Source organism: Ceratotherium simum, chromosome Y, assembly GCF_057802395.1.
Source record: "Ceratotherium simum simum isolate JZ-2026a chromosome Y, ASM5780239v1, whole genome shotgun sequence".
Classification (NCBI taxonomy): Eukaryota; Metazoa; Chordata; class Mammalia; order Perissodactyla; family Rhinocerotidae; genus Ceratotherium; species Ceratotherium simum.
Window position 1 is genome coordinate 11,402,056 of NC_141941.1, and position 24,497 is coordinate 11,426,552.

General features: G+C 38.8%; 1 protein-coding gene across 1 annotated transcript in view; it reads right to left on the reverse strand.

Moving 5' to 3' along the window:
• The window catches only part of LOC147911656 (gamma-taxilin-like), a 126,349-nt gene extending 102,351 nt beyond the window's left edge, over positions 1-23,998 (reverse strand). The window contains exons 1-4 of the mRNA XM_087427825.1: positions 23,864-23,998; positions 21,004-21,307; positions 19,134-19,225; positions 375-545 (exon numbers count right to left, since the gene is read on the reverse strand). Coding sequence (XP_087283951.1) covers positions 375-545; positions 19,134-19,225; positions 21,004-21,307; positions 23,864-23,998 — 702 coding nt within the window. The remainder of the gene's footprint in view (positions 1-374; positions 546-19,133; positions 19,226-21,003; positions 21,308-23,863) is intronic.
• Between the last annotated feature and the right edge of the window lie 499 nt (positions 23,999-24,497).

The following is a 24,497-nucleotide window of genomic DNA, read 5'->3' on the forward strand; positions in this document are numbered from 1 at the left end:
AAGAGCTATGGATATAAACATCAACAGGATCTAGATTTCCTGTGATCAACTATGAGGTTCATTAAGGAGCTCTTCCTTGAATCCAAAATCCAAAAGTTGAATAGAGTGAGTCTTAGACAAACAATCACCTCACACTCAGCATTAGCCCAAGCAAAACAAAAAGCAACATAGTACCTCTTTGAGGACCTCACAAAGTCCTCTGTTCAGGAACTTAATCTACCAGAGCAAGTGTACCTAGAAGTTATCAACTGGCAGCCATTATTACAACTAACCCACTAAAGCAAGTGAAGCAAGGATTTACTTCAAATATATATACGGTGATTATAAAATCAGCCTAAGTACTTCCTGCAAAACAGCAAAGTGAACCGAGTAACTTTTAATGTCTGAATGTGATGTTGAAGTTCTCTGCAAAGAGACTCTAGTTTGCTTCTTGCCAAGATAGCCTTGCTGTGTTCACTCTGCAAGTGAACTTTTTCTTTCACAGTGTGAGCTTGCTTCTTCTGCAGAATCTTCATTTGTTTCTGAACATTCCTGCTCTCCTCCAGCTAAAATTAACAAGCACTTTATATTTAGGAAGAACAGTAAGAACCTTTGAGTTATAGCAGGAAAAATCATGCAACATTTTCTATTACTCTCTTCTTCAGTTGTGATAGGAAACTAAGCAAAGTTAGTGTAGGAAGAAAACCAATCTCAATGTCTTTTTTAAAATTAAAAACAAAAATGGAGCTCTTAGAAAAAGTTCCTATGAATCAACATCATCTAGTTTTACTTTTCTACAAGAACATACAAAGCCTACTTTCTTGAAACAAATAAGCAGCACTCAGGAGTCTGTGAATGAGAGACGCAATTTTAGAGTTAGATCAAATTATTCTATTCTATGCCAACAGATAAAATGGCAGTGTCACTGACACTTCAATAAAGCTTTCATGAAGAATAAATGTTGACAAGGCAAACATTTCAAGAACAAGAGTGACATATCCAAGAAACCTATCAACAATCGTTACAGGCAACTTACGTACAGCTACTAAAAATACGTTCATTGAAACACCTGCAGGAACAAAAGAGTTTTGCTTTTCTTAACTTGCAATGAGCTATAAACACAGCACATTTAAATTGGCTCTGGGTTCCGCACACGTCATCTATAACTCTCTCTCTTTCCCACTCCAAAGGTTCCGATATACCAGAATGAGTATACATACTATCACGTCTATTTTAATTGTATTCTTTAATGGTAAAAGCAACAACAAATTGCCAGTGTTGGCAGTTCAGAAGTGACTGCCCTACTGCACTAATGGTGACACATTACACTGAGCTATCTACATACTAGACACTGAGTTAAACACTAGACACTAATGATAAAAAAGTGAACAAAAGACTCCCAGAAGATGGGCAGAGGTGCAATTAATTTATAGATTTGATGTGGAGACACTGACAGTCTGCTGGCTTATCTTTCTCTAAGACACAAAAGCATCTGCTGAGAAGAGAGAAAGAGTGAAGTTGAGGGTTTATAGTAGCTAAAAAGGTATCTCGGATATTTTATAATACTGTAGTGCCTGTGGAGAAAGGTTTTAAAATGACCACACCACAGTGAAGACCTAGTTGCATTTTCATCTGCCTGGTTGTATTTTTTACTACCCACAGTGGGGATTCTCCAGGTAGATGGAATGGATGAACAAGGGTAAAAGGAGCATTTCCAAAGAGAATGATTATTATTATGTATAAAATCTAAAGGAAAAACAAACAAACAGAGAAGTTGTATGGGTAAGGAGAAAGTAGAGGGCAATATTTGTTGGCAGCAATGGTTACAGAGAACAAATGCAAGTATGCTGGACTGATGGTGGTTATGAAAGTATGAATGGGATATCTGTACCTGTGTCTTTAGAGGTCCTATGATACATGAAGTGATCAGAGCAGAGGGTGGCCAGGGATGTACAGTGATGAGACAGTCAAGGAATAAGAGCTGAAGTCACATTAGGGAAGATAGTAGGGTAGAGAGTGCCAGGAATATGTCTCCACACCTAGACAACAACTGCAGCAGCAGAAACTGTCCGACATAATTAATCTGGAACTTGCAAGTCTATTCAAAGTCTTGCACCTTCCAGCCAATACTTGGCCAGTAAATTGTGGTTAATTCTGGTTTATTTAGTCCAATAGCATGGTTACACGTACTCATTCTTCCATTCCACAGTCCCCTGGCAGGAAGCTGGAGTGGATTACAAGAGCCGGGGTAGGCAATAAAGGCTCAGTTCTCCAAACATCAGGGATCTGTGTTCTGACTACTGGTTAATACATCTGACCATGAAGGTGCAGACACAGAATTGGGTCACAACTGTTGCAACTGCTTCCATATGAAGAAGCATGCCAAAAATATAAGGAATCAGAGCCTATTTTATTATTATTTTTTCACCTTCGTTTATCCCTTTCTCCCCTTTGGAGAGCCAGGAATTTAAGCGCTAGGATACTCAAAAGCAACCACATATCTGGGAAATTTAGAAATTCCCCATACAAGCCCAGGATCAAAGATGACCTGAGAAGACCTTAAGTTTGCATCTCAGGTTGATCTCCAACCTAGAGACAACCTATAGCAATAACAAAACAAAACAAACAAACAAAAAATACCAACAAATCTTGGTAAAGACAGAGAATCTAATCTAATTATAGGATTCAAATGTCCAGTTTTCAACAACAAACAAAATCATAAGGCACACAAAGAAATAGGAAAGTATGGTCCATTCAAAGCAAAAAGATAAATCAACAGAAACTGTCCCGGAGGAAGACTAGATGGTAGAATTACCAAAGTCTTTAAAATAACTGTATTTAAAATGTCTAAAGCACTAAAGGACGACATGGACAAAATCAGCAAAACAATGTATGGATAAAATGGCAAATTCAATAAAGATATAGAAACCATCAAAAAATGAGGCCTCCAAAAATCTGGAGTTGAAAGTACAATAACTGAAATGAGAAATTCACTAGAAGGATTCAAAATCAGATTTGAGCAGGCAGAAGAAAGAATGAACGAACTTGGAGACAGTATGATGGAGATTAAGAACTCTGAGGAACATAAAAAACAAAGATTGAGGAATAATCTAAGAGCCTAAGGGAGCTGTGGGACACCACAACTGGACCAATACATGACTTGTGAGAGTCCAAGGAGAGAAGAAAGAGAAAAAGAGGCAGGGAGATTATATGAAGAAATAATGGCCAAAATTTCCCAAATTTGATGTGAGATAGGAATCCAGAAATCCCAGAAGCCCACTGAATTCCAAGGAGCATAAGCTCAGAAACCCACGATGAGACACGTTATAATAGAAATGTCTAATGCCGAAGTCAAAGAAAAGATCTTGAAAGCAGCATGAGGGAAAGCAATTCTTCACATACTATGGATCCTCCATAAGATTGTCAGTTAATTTCTCAGCAGAAATCTTGGAGGAGAGAAGTCAGTGGCCTTCAAAATGCTGAAAGGAAAAAAACAAATTCTCAGTGGAGGATCCTATATCTGGCAAACTGTCCTTCAAATATGAGGGAGAAATTAAGACATTTCTGGATAAACAAAAGCTGAGGGAGTTTGTGACAACTAGACCTGCCCTGCACGAAATGCTCAAGGGAGACCTGCAGGTTGAATTGAAAGGACACTAGACAGAACTCAAAGCAGTATGAAGAAATTAACATCTCCAGTAAAGGTAAAATACATGGGCAATTACAAAGCTAGTATTATTGTAATGGTGGTGTGTACTCCACTTGTGGTTTTGCATGAAGTAAGAGAGGATACCTGTTAAAAAAAAAAAAAAGTAAGTCTATTCGGATGCACAATGCATAAATACATAATTTTGTGACATTAATAACTGAAAATGGGTAGTGATAGAGCTGTAGGGAAGCTGAGTTTTTGATGTTTTTGCAGTTAAGCTGGTATAAATGCTAAATGTGTTAACAATTTTGGAATGCTATGTGCAATTTCCATAATAATCACAAAAAAAATGGTTTTAGAATATACAAAAAAGGAAATAAGGGAATTAAAATGTTTTATTACAAAAAATCAAGTAAACACAAAATAGAGAGTAATGCAGAAAACAAAGAGTAAAATGGTAAAAATCAGGCCTTCCTTATCAATAATAACTTTAAATGGAAATGGATTCAACTCTCCAGTCAAAAGCAGAGATTGGCAGAATGGGTTGAAAACATGACTGAGGTGCATCCAAAGTGGAGAAGAGCTGGTGGAAAGCCCTCATCAGATTGCAGGCCTGTGGCTGGTGCCAGTGCCTTTTACTCTCAGTGTCAGGGTTCTAGCTATAGATGGAAATGGATGAGGATCCTAAATTTTCCTACTCCTATGGACATACCAAATCTACAACTACATATGGAACCCATATTGAGCACCTCAGCTTTTAAGATGTGCACCTGAGAGACAGAGTCCCCAAAACAACATGATTTGAAAGCTAACAGGGCTTGCATCCGAGAGACCCACAAGGCTATATGGATCTGAGAAATGGTTTTTAAAGAACCCATGCATGTGGTCTAACTGATCCCTGGGCCCAACACAGAGGCAGCTGATTGAAACAGCCAGTCTCTCTGTGAAAGAGGCTATTAGCCTATATTCCTAGCTGTGGCCTGAGCGGCAGGCTTCTAATTAAACATATATCTAAGGGCCATTGTAATCCTCTCCAGAGACCTCAGAGGGTGGGTGCTATCTTCATGCTCTTCCTCTGCTGTGCTCCAGAAGGCTGGTATCTCCCAGCAGGGAGCGTGTACATGCATGTAGTGCCACAGGTTTACTTGGAGTGTGCTAGGTTTTATGACTGTTGCCCAGGAGACACTCCATGACTACCTGGCTCTCACAGCCAGGGATTCGTGTGTTCATGGGTCCCATGGGACTATAACAAATGGAGAGACAGTTCCTCGCCAGCTACCACCACCAGGGCACTATAAAGAGAGTCTTTCTGTGAAAGAGGCCTATTTGCTTGTCTTGGAGCTTTGGTCTGAGGGGCAGGCTTCTGGTTTGACACACATCTAGAGCCAACTGAGGTGCCCTCCAGGGACAGAGGCTGGGGGTGCCATCATTGCACTCTCCCTCTGCCTCACACCTGATCAGCAGTATCTTCCAACAAAGAGCTTGTGCGCTCATATGACACCCTGATTTTTATGGCTGCTGCCCAGGAGATGCCCCCTGATTGCCTGGTTCTGGTGGACCAAAGCTTAAAGTTGAACTTTCAGGTCCTGCAGTACTATTACAAATGGAGAAACAATTCTTGCTGGCTTTATTTTATTTATGAAAAACATTTTAAACAAAGTGTGTATAGAGGGACCGTACCTCATCATAATAACGGTCATGTATAACAAGCCCACAGCTAACATCATACTCAACAGTAAAAAGCTGAAAGTTATTCCCCTAAGATCGGGAATAAAACAAAGATGCCCACTCTAGCCACTTTTATCAACACAGCATGGGAAATGCTGGCCAGAGCAATTCAGTGAGAAAAAGAAATAAAAAGGCATTCAATTGGAAAAGAAAAACTAAAACTATCTCTATTTGCAGATGACATGATGTTATACGTAGAACACCCTAAAAGTTTCTACAAAAAAACTGTTAGAACTAGTAAACAAATTGAGTAAAGTTGTAGAATCCAAGATAAATATACAAAAATCAGCTATATTTATATACACTAATAAACTATCAGAAAGAGAAATTTCAAAAGCAATCCCATTTAAAATTGCATCAAAAAGAATAAAATACCTAGGGAAAAATTTAATCAAGGAAGTGAAAGACCTCCACTGAAAACTATAAGACACTGAAGAAAGAATTTTAATAAATCACAAATAAACGTTAAAATATCTGTGCTCGTGGATTGGAAGAATTAATATTTTTAAAATGTCCATACTACCCAAAACAATCTACACAGTCAATGAAATTCTTATCAAAATTCCCATGGCATTTTTTACAGAAACAGAACAAAAAATCAAAACAGAAGCAGAGATCAGTGGAACAGAATAGAGAGCCCAGAAATAAACTCACACATACATGGTCTTAATTTATGACAAAAGTGTCAAGAATACACAATGAGGAAAAAACAATAAATGGTTTTGGGAAAACTCAACAGCCACATGCAAAAGAAAGAACCTAGACTCTCTTACACCATATATATTAATCAACTCAAAACAGAGTAAAGACTTGAATGTCAGACCTGAAACCATAAAACTCCTAAAACAAAACATAGGGGGTAAGCTCCTTGAATTTTGTCTTGATAGTGACTGTTTGGATCTGACTCCAAAAGCAAAGGCAACTAAACCAGAAATAAACAAGTGGGACTACATCAAACCGAAAAGGTTCTGCACAGCAAAGGAAACCATCATCAAAACGAGAGGGCAACTTATGGAATGATATGAAATACTTGCAAATCATATACCTGATAAGTCATTAATATCCAAAATATAAAAAGAGCTCATATAACTCAATAGCAAATAACCAAGCAATCCAATTTAAAAAAGTGTAGAGATCTGATAGAATTTTCCAAAGAAGACATGGCCCACAGGTACGTGAAAAGGTGCTCAAAGTCACTAGTCATCAGGAAAATGCAAATCAAAATCACAACCATTATAAGATACCATTTCACTCCAATTATGATAGCTATTATCAAAAAGACAAATAATTGCAAATTGGCAAGGATGTGGATAAATGAGAACCGTTGTGCACTGTTGATAGGAAAGTAAATTGGTCAACCCCCTATGGAGAACAGAATGAATGTTCTTCAATAAATTAAAAGTAGAACTGGGCCGGCCCCATGGCTTAGTGGTTAAGTGCTTGTGCTCCGCTGCTGGCAGCCCGGGTTCGGATCCCGGGCGCGCACCGACACACCACTTCTCCGGCTATGCTGAGGCCGCGTCCCACACACAGCAACTAGAAGGATGTGCAGCTGTGACATACAACTATCTACTGGGGCTTTGGGGGGAAAAAATAAATAAATAAAATCTTAAAAAAAAATAAATTAATTAAAAGTAGAACTGCCAGATGATCAAGCAATTCCACTCATATTTTTCTGGAGGAAACTAAGAGACAAACTTGAAAAGATACCTGTATTGCAGCATTATTCACAATATCCAAGACATGGAAACAACCTAAGTGCCCATTGATGAATGAATTAATTAAAAATGAGTCACATACGCACACACATACACACACACACACATAGGGATATTATTTGTCTATAAAAACAGAAGAGAAATCTGTCATTTGCAACAACATGGATGAAACTTGAGGGCACTATGATAAGCAAAGGAAGTCAGACAGAGAAAGAAAACTCATGTTATCTAACTTATATGCAGATCTAAAAAGAAAGTAAACTCATAGAAAGAACAGATTGGTGGTTGCCAAAGTCTGGCGGTGGGGGAACAAAATGGGTGAAGGTGGTTGAAAGGTACAAACTTCCAGTTATAAGGCGGATAAGTCCTGGGGATGTAATGTACAGCATAGTGACTATAGTTAATAATATTGTACTGTATATTAGATAGTTGGTAAGATAGTATTTCTTAAAAATTCTTATCACAAGAAAAATATTTTAACTATGTGCATTGATGGATGTTACTGGACTTATTAGAGCGATCATTTTGCATTATATACATACATCTAATTATGTTGTACACCTGAACTAATATAATGTCAATTATATCACAATAAACATGTAAATAAATAAATGAAAATACAATCTAACTCCGTACTGTCCACAAGATGTGCACTTTAGATCCAAAACAAATAGGCTGAGTAAACGGACAGAAAAAGATATTCCACACAAACAGCATGAAAGATGGGGGGGGGTAGCTATAATAACATCAGAATATTGGATGGAAATACTACCAAAAGACAGCTACAAATTCAGTGCAATCCCTGTGAAAATACCAATGATGTTTTTGCGAGGAGACAAATCTATCATAAAATCACACATAATCTCAAGGGATCCAGAATAGCCAAATAATATTGAAAAAGAACAATACTGATGTGGCAACTAAAGGACTTTATCCTTCTTTTTCCTGTTTTGGAGGAGAGTAGGTGAAGAGGATGGAGATTTTGAAACATGGCTTTTGAATAAAAGAAATAAAACTACGTTTGCTTTGCTATACTAAAAACTGTGCAGCAACATCTGAAAGGGAAAGAGTAAAGGAAGTTAAGACAATTGACAGATACAGAAACACAACTAATGAATACATGAGAAAACATTAAAGTCAAACAAGCGCAATCAATGAGAAGCCATTTAATAACCATTATTTACTGAGCATTTACCCTACGCTATCCATGCTTCATCTGTTAAGTATCATTTCCCCCATTTAAAAAATGTACAAACTGAGACTTAAAAGAAGTTACTTGCCGAAGGTCATATAGGTATCCAGTGGCAATGCCAAGACACAAACCAAAAGCGTTTGCTCTTAAGGCATGCTGGCTCTATTGCCTACATTTCTTTCAAGTTCACAACAGCAAGGATGCTGTAAGTCATCCACTCATATATACCCACAGCCTTTACAAAGTTTCTCTCCTTTGCTTAGTAATTCAATGCTTATACTTATTAGAAATGGACTTGGGAGAATTACAAAGATGTAAGGAAAATACAAAATAATTTTAAGTGGAACTGTACTAATTTACATACAAAAAATATTTCCAAATTGTACAAAATACACATACCCAAATAGTTATCTATAAACACAAAGACAAAAGAATTTTACAAATCTTTAAAAACAGTTTCCCTCTAGACGATGGTTATATAGGTAGTTTTTCTTTATATTTTGGACTTCAGGTACATAGAATTGGATTAATCACAATTCTTGAATCATGACACACTCATTGATGTATGCAAGGCCTTACTGACTTATTTAGTACCCAGCACAAAAACTAAACGTTAAGAATTATTTACCTCTACTTGTTATCCCCCTGCAGTCCCAGATTCAACATAATTACAACCCCCAATCCTGCGTTCATCCTTCCTTTGCTTTCCTTTTTATGTAACTTAATTTCATTGTTGCCATTTTATTTTGTTTGCATTTGCTTTGGTTTTATTTGCTTTTGACTTCATAAAAAGGGCATCATGTAGTACGTTATCTTTTGGGAATTTTTAGTCACTCTAGATTATATTGCTAAGAGGCATCCATACTGTTGCATTTGCTATGTACATCATCTTGATCCCTGTGTAATATTCCATTTTCAAAAATGACTACCCTATCCATTCTCTTGTTATGTGTATTTCTATTGTATTATCACAAGGATATTAACCTTCCCATATATCTTCCAATATAAACATACAAGAATTTCTCTAGGGTGTAAACCACGTGTCATTGCTGTAGTTTCTAAATGTTCAATTTTACACAATAATGTCAAGCTGTTCTTCAAGGGGCTGACAGATTTACATGCTCAACAGCAATTGGTTGACCTACTCTAGTAGATAGACCTACTCTATCCTCAACACTTCTTATTATCAAATTCTTAACATATACAATTAGAACAGAATAAAATGACATCTCACTGTGATCTTGATTTGGATTCCTTGATCACTAGCAGGGTCAAACATCTCTTTGTATGTTTTTCCTTCTCAAAAAAATGTCTCTTGTCCTTCTTCCATTGGGTTATTTGTCCTTTTCTGATTGATCACTAGATGTTATTCATATATCCTTGATGCTAATCCTTTGTTGCTTATGTGTTGTAAATATGTCCGACTGGTTTATAACCTATGACTTTACTTTCTTTGAGCTTTCTTTGATGAGTAGAGATTAATTTGAATAAAGTCAAATTTTGCAAGTTTTTCCCTTCTAAGGGCTTTTGGTGTCTTAAAGAACTTTGATGTCATACAGAATTCTTTGGTTCAAAGTGGAAAAGTATGCATCTATGTTATAATACCAAAACATTTTAAAGCATAATTGAATTAATTATTTTTAAATTTTTATTAAGGTACAAATGACATTAGTGTCAGGTATAAAACATGATTTGATTGTTGTGTATATTGTGAAATGTTAACATATCTCACCACACATAGTTACAAAAGACTTTTTTTTTTTTGATGAGGACTTTTAAGACCTACTCTCTTAGCAACTTTCTAATGTGCACTACAGTATTATTAACTACATTCACCATGCTGTACATTATATCCTCGTGACTTTTTTTAACTGGAAGTTTGCACGTTTTGGACTCCTTTACTCATTTTGCCCACCTCTGACTCTCCAACTCTGGCAACCACCAATCTGTTCTCGTATCTGAGAACTTGATTTTTTGTTTTAGTCTTTGTTTTCATTCCACATGTAAGTGAGATCATACGGTATTTGTCTTTCTCTGTCTGACTTATTTCACACAGCAAAACACCCACCTTCAAGGTCCACCTATGCTGTTGCAAATGGCAAGATTTGACTTTTTTATGGCTGAATAGTATACTCCATTGTATATACTATCTACTTCATCCATTCATCCACTGGTGGACATTTAAGCTGTACCACATCTCAGCTACTTTAAGTAATGCTGCAATGAACATGAGAGAGCCTTTAGGTTTTTTAATTAGTGTTTTTGTTTCCTTCAGATAAATACCCAGAGGTGGAATGCTGGAGCATATGGTAGTTCTATTTTTAATTTTTTGAGGGAGCTCCACACAGTTGTCCATAGTGGCCACACAATTTACATTCCCACTACCAGGTGGGACAGGTTATACTGTTACAGACGTGAGGTTACGTATCTCATTGTGGTTTTGGTTTGCATTTCCCTGATGACTAATGATGTTCAGCATCTTTTCATGTACCTGTTGACCATCTATATATCTTCCTTAGTAAAAAAAAATACAAGAAGCAAAAATCTCTAGTCAGATCCTCAGCCCATTTATTAATCAGATTTTTTTTTGCTATTAAGTTGTATGAGTTCTTTACATATTTTGGATATTAACCCCTTATCGGACATAGGATTTGTAAATATTTTCTCCCATCCAGTAGGCTGCTTTTTCATCTTCTTGATGATTTCCTTTGCTGTACAGAAGCTTTTTATTTGACACAGCCCTACTTCTTATAATTTTTGCTTTTGTTGACTTTGCTTTTGGTGTCAATGCCCAAAATTCAGGCCCAAGACTGATGTCAAGGAGCTTACTGCCTATGTTTTCTTATGTAAGTTTTATGGTTTCAGATCTTGCATTCAAGTCATTAATCTATTTTGAGTTAATTTTTGTGTGCATTGTAAGATGGTACTCTATTTCATCGTTTTGCTTGTGGCTGTCCTGTTTTCCCAACACCACTTACTGAAGAAACTATTCTTTCCCCATTGTACATTCCTGGCTCCTTTGTCATAAATTAATTGACCATGTATGTGTGGGTTTATTTCTAGGCTCTCTACTCTGTTCCATTGTTTTATATTTCTGTATTTATGCCAATACCATAGTGTTTTGATTACTCTAGGTTTGCAATATACTCTGAAAACAGGAAGTGTCATACCTCAAGTTTTGTCCTGCTTTCTCAGGACTGCTTTGTCTATTCTGGGACTTCTGTGTTTCTATACATATTTTAGGATTGTCTGTTCTATTTATATGAAAAACCATTGGTATTTTGATAGGGCTTTCATTGAACCTGCAGATTGCATTAAAAGTATGAACATTTTAACAATATTAATCCTTTTCACCCATGGGCACAGAATTTCTCCCCATTTATTTCTGTCTTCTACAATTTCTTTCATCAATGTCTTACAGTTTTCAGTGTACACATTTTTCACATCCTTGATTAAATTTATTCCTAGGTCTTTGACACTTTTTGATGCAGTTTTAAATAGGAAAGTTTTATTACTAGGTCTTTCTACTAGTTTGTTTTTAGTCTATAGAAACACAGCTGAATTTTGTTTATTGATTTCGTCTCCAGCAAATTTGCTGGATTTGTTTCTTAGTTCTAACAGATTTTTGGTGGAGTCTTTAGGATTTTCTATACATAATATCAGGTCATAGGCAAATAATGACATCTTACTTCTCCTTTTCCAACTTGAATGCCTTTTATTTCTTTTGCTTGCTTAACTGCTCTGGCTAGGACTTCTAATACTCTTTTGAATAAAAGTGGTAATGAAGGCATCCTTGTCTTGATTCTGATCTAAGAAGAAAAGGTTTCAGCTTTCCACCAATGAGTATGATGTCAGCTGTGGGTTTATCATATATGGCCTTTATCACGTTGAGGTACGTTCCCTGTATACCCACTTTGCTGAGAGTTTTTATTATAAACATATGTTGAATTTTGATAAATGCTTTTTCTGTATATATTGAGATGATCCCATGTTTTTCATCCTTCATTTTGTTAATGTGGTGTATCACACAGATTGATATACAGATTTTGACAATCCCTGATTCCCTGGAATACCTCCTACTTGATCATAGTGTATGATCCTTTTAATGTGGTGTTGGATTCAGCTTGCTAATATATTCTTGAGGATTTCTGCTTCTATGTTCATCAGGGATATTGGCCTGTAATTTTCTTGTGGTGCCCTTCTCTGGTATTGGTATTAGATAATGCTGGCTTTGTAAAATAAATTTAGATATGTTCCCTATTTTTCTATTTTTTGGAAGGGTTTGAAAAGGGTTGGTATTTATTCTTCTTTGAATATTGGCGTAATTCACAGTGAAGCCATCTGGTTCTGGACTTTCGTTTGTTGGAATGTTTTTGGTGACTGACTCAATCCTGTTAATAATAATTGGTCTATTCACATTCTCTATCTCTTCAAGATTCAGTATTGGAAGACTGCTTCTAGGAATTTGTCCATTTTGTCTAGGTTGTCCAGTTTGTTGGTGTATAACTGTTCACAGTCGTCTCTTTTCATCCTTTGCATTTTTGTGGTATCAGTTGTAATATTTCCACTTCCATTTATTTGAGCCCTCTTGGTGAGTCTAACTAAAGCTTTACCAATTTTGGTTTGTTTTGGTTTCTTTTCTGAAGAAACAGTTCTTAGTTTCATTAACCTTTGGTATTGTTTTCATAGTCTCTATTTCTTTTATGTCCACTCTGGTCTCTGCTATTTCCTTCTTTCTAATAACGTAGAGCTTTGTTTGTTCTTTTTCTAGTTCCTTGAGGTGTAAGGAGAGGTTGTTTTAGATTTTTCTTGTGTTTTGAGTTATGACCATCCCTCTTAAAACTCCTGTTGCTGAGTGCCATGAATCTCATTTGTTCCATTTGCATTTTCATTTGTCTCAAGGTATTTTTTGATTTCTCTTTTAATTCCTCCATTCATCCATCCACTGTTCAGTACATCTTGTTTAATCTCCACAGATTTGTGAATTTTCCAGTTTTGTTCTTATACTGGATTTCTAGTTTCATACCACTGTGGTCAGCAAGGATGCTTCATATGATTTTAATCTTGCACAATTTATTAAGACTTGTCTGGTTGCCTAACATATGATCTATCCTCCGTACTGTTCCATGTGCACTTGAGAACAATGCGTGATTTTGCCGCTTTTCGATGGAATGTTGTATATATATCTGGTAAGTCCCGCTTGTCTAACATGTTGTTTATGGCTGATGTTTCCTTATTGAGTTTCTGTCTAGACGACCTCTCCAATTGATGTCAGTGGAGTATTAGACTCCCCTAATATTATTGTATTGCTGTCTATTTCTCCCACTAGTACTGTTAATATTTACATTTACGTGATCTTTGGTTGGGTACATAAATATTTACAAGTGTATTCTTTTGTTGGGTTGATTTCTTTAACATTATGTAATGTCCTTTTTGTCTCTTCTTACAGTGTTTTAAAGTCCATTTTGTCTAACATAACTACCTCAGCTTTCTTTCGGTTTCCATTTCCATGAATTATCTTTTTCTGTCCCTTCCCTTTCAGTCTGTATGTGTACCTACATCTGAAGTTAATCTCTTGTAGGTGGGGTATAGATGAATCTTTTTTAAAATCCACTCAGCTGCTCTACAACTTTTGAATGGAAAATATAGCCATTTACATTTAAAGCAATTATGGATAGGCATTTAATTACTGACATTTTGTTAATTGTTTTCCGGCTCTCTTGTAGTAGTTTCTCTGTTCCTTTCTTCTTCTCTTGCTCTCTTTATTTGTGATTTGATGACTTTCTTAACTGGTATGCTTAGATTCCTTTCTCACTATCTTTTTGATATCTCCTATAGACTTTTGCTTGTTGGTTACCATGAGGCTTACCTATAATGACATATAGGTAACGGTCTATTTTAAGTGGATAACAACTTAAGTTTGCATGCATTCTAAAGCTCTACCTTTTTATAATTCCCATGTTTTATGTTTCTGATGTCACATTTTACACCTTTTATCATGTGTATCCCTTAGCTAATTATTGTACTTATAGTTATTTTTACTACACTTGTCTTCTAACCTTCATACTAGTTTTATAAATGATTAATCTACTACCTTTCCTATATATTTATGTTTACTGAGATTTTTGCTTTAACATTTCTTGTAAGGCCCGGTTAGTGACAATGAACTCTTCTGGGTTTTGCTTGTATGGAAAACTCTTTTTCTCTCCTTCAATTCTGAATGACAACTTTGCCAGGTAGACTATCCTTGGGTATAAGTTTTGTGGGTTTTTTTTTCAGCAATTTGATTATATTGTACCACTCCCTTCTACCTGCAAAGTTTCCGCTGAAAAACCTGCTGACAGTCTAACAGGGTTCTCTTGTACGAAACAAGTTGTTTTTCTCTTGCTGCTTTTGAGATTGACTCCTTGTCTTTCATTTTCAACACATTAATTATAATCTGCCTTGCTTTGAGTTCATCATATGTGGAGCTCCCTTGGCTTCCTGATTCTGGATGTCTGTCTCTTTCCCCAGATTAGGATAATTTTCAATGTTTTTCTTTCAAATAAGTTTTCTGCCCCCTCTCTCTGCTCCTTCTGAGTCCCCTGTAATGCAAGTGTTAGTTCACTTGATGTTGTCCCTTAAGCTATCTCCACTTCTTAAAATTTTTTTCTCGTTTTGTTGCTCTGATTCTGTGAGTTCCATTGCACTTGCTTCAAGGTAGCTGATCCATTTTTATGCTTTATCTCTTCTGCTGGTGAGCCCCTCTACTGTATTTTTCAGGGCAATCATTGTATTCTTCAGCTCTGTGACTTTAATTTGGTAATTTCATATATTTTCTTTCTCTTTGTTGAAGTTCTCACTATGTTCAATCATTGTACTCCCAAGTTCGGTAAGTATCTTTATGATGACTACTTTGAAAACTTTATCAGGTAAACTACTTATCTGCATTTCGTTAAGTTTTCATGCGAGATTTTATCTGGTTCTTTCACTTGGATCACATTCTTTTGTTTCCTCATTTTTCTTGACTCTATTTGGTTCTATATATTGGATGAAACTGTCCCCTCTCCCAGTATTAATAGAGTGGCCTCATGTAGGACATGAACTTTTATCATTCAACATGGACTGGCTTGTGGCTGTCCCTCAAACCTTTATGATTGTCCAAGCAGCCTATTTTATTCTTAATAGCTCTCAGTTGCTGTGGGAGTGCCAAGACCTGTCAGTGTCCCAAAGGGGGGGACCGCAGTCAGCACCTACATTCAGGCTGATTAGAAGCCAGACCCTCAGGCAACCCCTTTTAAAGTACGCAAATATATACAGTCCTGTGGGACTGCATGGATAACCCTTTCTGGCCACCTGACCAGGTGATCTGGAGGTGTCCTCTGGGTGGTAATTGCAAAAACAGGGACTCAAGACAAGTGTATAAGCTTCTTCTGGAAGATACTGGCAAGCTGTAGAAAAACCAAGGAGCACAAAGATGGTACCCTCTGGCCTGTGTTTTCAGAGAGTAACTCTGTAGGCCTTTAGATGTGTGCCCAGACGGAAGCCTGCTCTCAGGCTGTAGTTCCAGGACAAGCAAAGAGGGAGTGTGTTTCAGTTGGCTGTCTGTGCAGTGACATGGGTGTGGTAGCCAGTCAAGAACTATCTTTCTGATTGTTACAGCCCAAGAGACCCAGGAAGACAAGCCACTCTGGCCTCTAGACCAGGCATTCAAGGGGTGTCCTCTGGGAGGCATCCACAAAAGCAGGGCACCAGATACATGTAAGAGCTCCCCTCTGAGAGATTCTGGCCATCTGGAGGGGCACAGGGAGAGCACAGTGATAGCCCGCACCCTCCGAGGTGTCAGGAAAGGATTACAGTCAGCCCTTAGATGCATGTTTAATTAGAAGCCTGCCCCTCAGGCTGCAGCTATGATAAGCTAATAGGCCTCTTTCACAGAAAGACTAGCTTCTGGCTCTGTTGACTCTTGCTGTGCCCTAAGGGTGGTAGGTGTTTGAGAACTCTTTCTCCATTGGTTACAGTCCTGTGGGACCTGTGTGCTTAAGCCTCCTTGACACCAGAGCCAGGAGATGTAGAATTAGAAGCATCCCCTGGTAGCAGCCACAAAAATCAGGGACCAGACAAGGATGCAGAACATTTGTGGAAGAAACCAGTGAGCTGGAGTGAGGCAGAGGGAGAGTGTAAATGTTGTGTCCACCAGCATCTGTTCCCTGAGCACCTCCATAGGCTTCTATCAGTGTGCCAACCAGAAGCCTGCCTGTCAGGCAAAGCTCCTGGACAAGGTAATAGGCCTCTTTCTCAGAGAGACTGGGGTGTGTTTCAGTAGGCTCTCTGTGCAGTGCCCGGAGGGTGCTAGTCTGACAAGAATTGAATCTTCATTTGTCGTAGTCCCAGGAGACCCAGGAATGCAAGCCTCCCTGACCCCCAGATCAGGTGATCAGTGGGCATCCCCTGGGTAGCAGCTGCAAATATTGGGTCAGCAGGCATGTGTAAAAGCTCCCCTCTGGGAGATACTGGTGCTGTGGTGCATGGCAGAGGGAGGGTGTGAAGATGCCACCTGCTGAGAGAAAGGAAGACGGCTGCTGTCGGCTTTAGCAAAACTTAGGGAGTGCACAAAGATGGCTCCCATCAAAGCAAAAAAAGGGTTTAGAGAAAAACAGTCTAGAGTTAAAAAAAAAAAAAGGTGTCTTCTGGCTTTAGCAAGGTAGAGGGAGAGTGTGAAAATGGCAGCTGCCAGCGCCTCATCCCTGGGGAGTGTCCCAACATGCCCCTGATCCTCAGGCCCACACTCTAAGATTAGCAAATGTATCTTTCACATAAAGTCTGGATGCTTTTCCAACAGCTGCTTCTGTGCTGGGCCCCGGAGCAAGTGAGTCTGCAAACCAGCTCTTTAAGAGGTGTTTCCCAGTTCACTACAGCCCTCTGGGTCTCACAGACGTGAGCCCCACTGGCGTTCAAAGCCAGATGTTTCGTGAGCTCGTCTCTCAGGTGCACATGTTAAAAGCTGGTGTGCCTGATGTGGAGTATAAACCCTTTGTTCCTCAGGGAGAAGGTCCGGGTTTGTCAGTTCCCTCCTGATTGTGTGTCATGATGCTGGAGGTGGGGTCCACATCTCAGCCTCCACTATTCACCTCCACATGGTGAATGGCCCTTTTCTTGTTTCTTTGATAGTGAAGTTATATTCCCAAAGTGGTCTCACTGTTACACATCCTAACTCTGCTTTTTAGGAAATGAGTTTTCCAAGAAATAAAGTTTTAGAATATTCTTTAAAAACCAAAATACATCTACTTTTTATTATTCACTAGAACTACTGAGCTCCATAAGGATAAAACTGAATCAAAGAGAGGCTACTCATTACACAGGCCTCTAATGTGCCACTTCCTAAAACAAAGGCAGTAATTCTTACCATATCCTCCTCCAAAAAAAAAATTCATAGTAAATAAATTCAATACCACTTATTTCCTCTTTCTCAAAGTGTAGTCCCTGGCCAACATCTTTGGCCATCACCTGGGATCTTGTTAGAATTCACTATCTTAGCCATCTCCCCACTCCCACCTCAGATCTGCTTTAAAGTGTCTTTCCATCTTGTGAATCAAAATCTGCAGTTTGACAAGGTCCCCAGGTGATCTGAATGGGTTTGGGAAGGACTGCACCAGAACACTGTGCTAGCCATGTTGTTCTTTGTTCCCTAATCCTTTCATGCGGCTGCTGCCGCCACATCACCAGGACAACCTTCCATTCTGCTGCTTTTTCTACCTGAATTCCACTCCTTTCTCCACCTTTCTTTTTCTTTTTTCTTTGTTGTTTCTGTCGTCTTTTCCTACTACTTCTCATTTGATTTTCCTCGTGCGGCAATACCATGAGAGACTGGCTTCCATATCCAATGGAAGTGTTCCCTTCCTCAGGCCAGCAATCCTACAGCAATTACCGCCATCTCTGCAACTGGACAATTCTAGGCCATTTTTATTGATGCTCAGGGTTCCTGCTTCTCACAATATCACAAGAGGCCAGGCTGCTAAGTGGGGTATACAGGCACCACTTGAAAGAATAGTAACTATAATTGTTCCAGCTCTACTCTTAAATCCAGTTACTGACAAAACTTAGTAATGTTTATGATACAAAATAACAGATTTAATAACAGATGAAAATGCACATAATTTCTCAGTGAAAATTCACAGAAATAGTTCAAAAGAAGCAAGAATTTTAGCATTTACATTAGAACCAACTCTTCTAAAAATTTCCCAGAACTACTCATCAAAAGGTTCTATGACTTTCCCATTCTTTGCTTTTCAAAGGATGGCAGCGTTTCCATGTTGAGCATGCCTCCATATCTCCAGGAAAAGAACTAATGCTACTTGAAATAAGATAGGCCAGAACAAACTCTTCAATAAGTCAATGTCTTTGGAAGGTGTAAAAAGTTAACAATGTCTGGAACATAGTAGATGCTAAGTAAATATTTCCTGAGAAACAATACTGTTTTACTACACTATTTCATGTAACTCACAATTTCAATCAAAATGGTTACAGCTTTGATCTCTAATATCCCTTTCATGTCTAGAATTCCTGAGTTAAAATATAGAAATCACATCCTCTCAGCTATTAGGCATCTGAACATACAAATAGCAATGCTGACCTGGAAATGTAAGACTGACTGAGTTTCAGGAAATCTATTCCACATCCCAGAAAGCAACATAGCGTTGTACGTATCATATCAAAAAATGAGGCAATACAATCAAACTAGGTCCCAAGAAGTTAGAGCCTTCTCTTCAATTTTGTGATAAAAAATAATTTTACATTTGAAACTATATCAAAATTATATTTTACAAGTTAATCAAGCACATACACATTTTGCTATATTTTATGAGAGACGTGCTCCCTTAATACTCACGAGATCCGCATATTTCTTACAGAGAGCTGCCAGCTTCTCCTCTGGAGTTGAAAGAGCATTTAAGGCTTGCATCAGTAATAATACTTCTCTTCCTGATGATTAATAAGATAAAAGGAAAAAAAATTATTGGAAATGTGAAATTAATCCAATCTGTAAATTCTGGATAAAACTTATCTTCAGACACCCAGAGTATTATTTAACTCTCTAACTAGATATAGAGATTTACCTGCTATATAAGAGAAACTATTTTCAAATTCTGCTTTACTAGGGCCCTGCTCCCCAAATTTCTTCACTTACCAACCAACACTGCTAGCCGTTAGCTGTTTGGCACTTAAACAGTAAGAAGAACACCTACTGAAAGTTTCAATGCTCTTGCCTAACCGCTGATCCCTAATTAAGACATTTTACAAGGGCAGGAATGTTTTTAAAAGCTACCCCCTAGCCAAGGACAAATATACAAGGAAGTTAAGAAGGCTGTTCAGCTAGTACGCTCTGCCTATCTAAGAGGCACATAAGCCCCTGTGACACATAACTTTTCCTATGACCAATCTGATTCATGATTGTTTACTCATGATTAACTAAGCATATTCCGGGTGTTAACCAAGTTTCGGGCCAAGAATAGGAAGTCAAATTGGCTCTTCCCTTGGGGAAAACAGTTTTGAAAGAATACTTAATAATTCTGGCAGGAAGAAGCAGGTGAGATAGGTGGGGGCAAACAGTGCTTCAAAGTAAGCGACAATGTTCTGTCTCTTACGCTGGGAGTAGGCACTTTTTATTTTCTAAAATGTGCACTCTTGTATGCAGGCTATTTTCACTGAAAGAAATCCAAGGAAAACACTGATGTTTGGTATACTGTATAGACTGCTGTGGGGAGAGGGAGCAGAGACAGGCTGACTTCAAAAAGAATACTTTCCTATGCACACAAAATTTCAGTACTGAAACCTTTTCTCATTCAGATGAAGGCCAAATAAGATAATTATTGAATGTGTAAGAAATAACAATAAAGTAAACTGCAAATTTATGAAGATTTTAAACTCCAACTATTTTCAACTACTGAAACAATTTTCATCTGACCATATCTCACCCACATTGTTGAGGCTACTGATTCTGAACATATGTGTCTTGTCTGCAGAAAATTATAAAGACTTTTCGTATTCCTATAAATTTTAAAGTCTTAAAGGGTAGCAGAAAATGGATTAAGAAAGAAAATTCCAAGTTATAAGTGTGATAACTTCAGATATATAACAACTTCTGATAACTTCAGATATCACTGAAATCAAACAAGGTAAATGTTAGGGACAACAGGAACAAAAAGCTGAGGGGCAACCAGTGAGGCAAAACAGGATTTCAGATTTCATTTGTTATTTTAACTCATCACCTTCTCAATCCTAACTGCCAAAATAACATGGCAGAAGGGAGAAAACAAACCCTGAAAACCAGTCGTATTAGCCCACTTTCTAAACTATAGACAACATATATTATTTCCAAATTTTAGTGAGTGTTCTTCAAGGAAACTGAGCAAATATACAGTTTTCACAGGAATTATTGGTCAGACTACTTTAAAAGATCAAACAACAAGGCAAATCAAATACTTCGTCTGCCAAACTGGCCACAGATTTTTTTCAGGAAAAACACTCCTTGATTCTTCAGGGAGAAATAACTAAGGCTCCTAAAATTGAGTTTCCTACTCTGCTGTTTTTGACTCCTACATATAATTGATCAGGCAGCCCTGACCAAAGAAAATAGGTGTATTAGCTAAACAGTATCTACCTCAAAACTGGCCAATTTCTGTAGTTACCTTGCGCTACAGAAAATGTAATTTAAATGAGCAGCGTGTGAAAATGACCAACCACACAGTAGAGATGATTACCTGAGGTTTTTCCTTTGTTCCTGTTGCAGTCTGAATCTTGTGGACCATCAGAGGGATCTGATCCAGCTTCTGGCCCAGGAGGTTCCTCTCCTGGCTCCCATATGCAGTACTCTGGGCTCAGCAAATTCCTGTTCTTTGTTATAAAGTTACTGCTCTCATCCTCATCCAATGAATGCTTGTTACTTGTGCCACCACAATCTGAGTCTCGATGTTGAAGAATATCATCTGACTGAGGGTTATGCAGCATATCTGCTTTTACTTGTAGCCTGCAAACTCTAGATTCTTCCACTGTGGCAATCACAAGCTAGAGGGACTGAGGAGAAAAAATAGGAACAAAGGGGTTAAATCAAATGCAACCAAGGGAGGAAAAGTATGCAGTACAGAAAAATACAGTTTCCCATCCCACTTTGCTCATGTTTAAAGTACTCTTTACTTATTGCACTTGGTACAAGCAATAGGCATCTCATCGTGCTTTTTTTTATGTTTCATAGTAGATTATCAGACAATGATGCTTCTTAGAAGCAAAGGAGGGAAAAGGAGGGGAGGGACCACCATAATTTTGGGACAGGAAACTCCAAGGCTTTGTGCCTCTGACAACTAATGTGCCGGCAGATCTATCAGAATCACCTTCTGCAGAACTCTGGAATCTTCTAAATACTAACAACACAAAATGAAAACTTACAGCCCAAATGGAAGGCTTAGTGAATAAAAAGCAGCTGCTGTGTGGTAGGAAAGCAGTGTGGGATTTTAACCTTCCAACCTACCACTCCCTAAACCCTCGGTCAACAGCAGCTGTAAGGACAGCAGCCCACACTTCTACTGCAAGCCTACTAGTGCCAGAGGGAATAATACGGACATTATTTTGCAAGGACTGTGGTCCAGTTCAACCTTCCTGGCAGCTCCATGAGAAACCTGCACACGAGTCTGCCCCTGTTTTGCCCTTAGGAGAGCTGTCTCAGGGCTGAGGCAGCTTGCTGGGAAGCTTCCAATAAAAGCATTAAACGCACAAGTATTGACTACACTTGCCTGGGGTGAGGGGCAAAAATCAAGAAAAAGCAACAGACAGAGAGAAAAACCTGAGAAGAGAGAGACTGGGAAGGGAGACGACAGAGACTCTTAAAAGCTCCCACGTAAGACTAATCTTTTGTCTCTGCCTGGCCTTCAGAATGGCCTTCAGCAGAAATGAAGGCTAAGGCAAAGTTGTAAACACCCTGGCTAAGCATTCTAAGCTGCTAAAAAGCAAAAGAGGAAACATGTCTTGCTTACTGATATGGACCTAGTCTCTCTCTCTCTTCATGCCCACTGATTTCTTCCTGTGTGGCCTGGGTGTACTCTGATTTTAGCCACCTTCAGGAGAAAGATGGCTAGTGTTGAGGCCAAGGTCTCCCCATCCCCAAATGGAACCAAAGGCCATACACACCTATCCTTGTAAGCTGGGTCACTGTAGAGAACAGAGGGACTCAAACCTTCACGGCTCTGTTAGAAATAGGTACCCAAGTCACCGTCTCTTCTGGTTCCTTGGGGATAAGAGGTTTCTGAATTCAACTCTAGGGGTTTTGGGCAGGCTTCACAGTAGACCAATGAAGCTAGATCAATCAGCTTTGGGCTGATTCAATGTACTATTATTGTTGCTTCTTTATGTGCATGTATCGTGGAAGTTGTTATACGCATTCATGAACACATTACAGAAGAAGTGTAATATGGTTTTACTTAATCATTCCATAGGTGCCAGCGGGGATCCTCCCATTTGGGAAAGCCATAAATAGACTCCATCTTTGGGGTCCACAAACTCCTGTGTGTTTTAAGTCTCTGTGATACAGGCAAGAAAAGAGGCAACCTCCCTGACATACTGGATATATCCCTTTCGAAAAGCAGCAATTAGCTTGCCTCTGGGCTCTTGCAAACACTGAACACCTAATCCGTGAAGCCCTCCTGAGTTTCTGGCATGAGATTTACCTTTTGGGTGGGTCAACTCAGTCTATAAAACTAAGCATGTAGGAAAGACCTAGGGAGCTTCATTCATTGAATCGAAATGGTTTGGTCAGGAATTTAGCCAGCCACACCCCAACAGCATATCCACTTGACACAAAAAATTGTCAGTTGCCATTTGGGATATCATTGCCTATGGCAGCCATTGGCCCAGTGGGATTCACAGAGGCTCTCCAAATGCCTCAGTCTGGTTTACTGGTGGTTCAGTTAAGCCGACACCCAATGGTGTCCAGTGGGCTGCTGTGGCTGCTTTGACTCAGCACGTTATGAAGAAACAAGAATGGACATGGCTGCTCTGTTGGGTGGGCAGAACTCAAGGTAATTCTCCCTGCTCTGGCCTATACCTCCCTGTTACAATGCTTTACAGCCTAGCTGTTTGGTCTGTAGCTTAGAAAACCATACACACCGGCAGATTACAGACCTCTCTCTTTAGCACCTCAGTAAACTGAGGAAATAAATCACAGCTACTAAGCAAATCATGTATTGTTCACATAGATGCCCAAAGTGAGTGAAATCAAACTACGAGTCAAGACTGCACCACCCAGATTGGCCACGGTTGCTAACTGGATTGCAGTCATTGCACTAGTCACAGCTACATGTCCATCATCACAGACAGGGCACAGAGTAAAGGATTCTTCATTTTTGATGCAGAAGCTACCAGTGCACACTAGATTTGTGACTCACGCTGAAAGTTGACCCAGTTGTCTCCAGATTGGGCAGGTCACAGCACACAGGGCATTGACTTTGCCTCCTCCTGGAAGTTTGACTATATCCAACCTTTGAATCCATCTCAAGGTTATTGCTCATGGGTATCCCATTGCTGACTGCATTTTCAAGTTATGGGGTGGCTACAAAATTCTGATCAGCTCACTGTGGCCACACCATTGTGGTCCTTGAACAAATCTGCCATGTGATCAGCATCCTGAATAATCTGAAGTCTGAAAATGGTACACCTTTTGTCACTAACAATGGAGTGACAGTCAAGGTACTCACGGAATACCCACATTTCCATCCACACTCCCTATCATCCCCAGCCACCTGGTGTTATTGAACGTTAGGACTACCCCTCAAAAATTGACTCTAAAAGATTCCTGATATTACCCACTTCACCCGCTCCTTTTCTACACAACTTGGAAAGGCAGGTTGGGCCACTGAATGCAGCTGTCCCCAGAAAGGGATCATCCCCTCTCAGTCTTTTCTTGGTTAAAGATCAGGACAAAATGGGTGAAGGGACATATAAGCCCACCTTGCAAATTAAACATTGAATTTCAAAGAAATTCAAAGAAGCTCCACCATTCTTAAGCTGATGTTTCTTTCTTTTCCCCACCAGCAAAATCAAGTTAAGCCTCAGTGGCACATTCTCTGAGTGCAAAATGGGGCCTAGAGGATTCAGACTTTGGTTCAGCTACTTGAATTCTGCTGTGGGACTGACATGGTCCTAGACCACAAGGTTAATGACCACTTGTTGAGTACACTGCCCACAGAGTTTCCCTATGGTGGCCCAC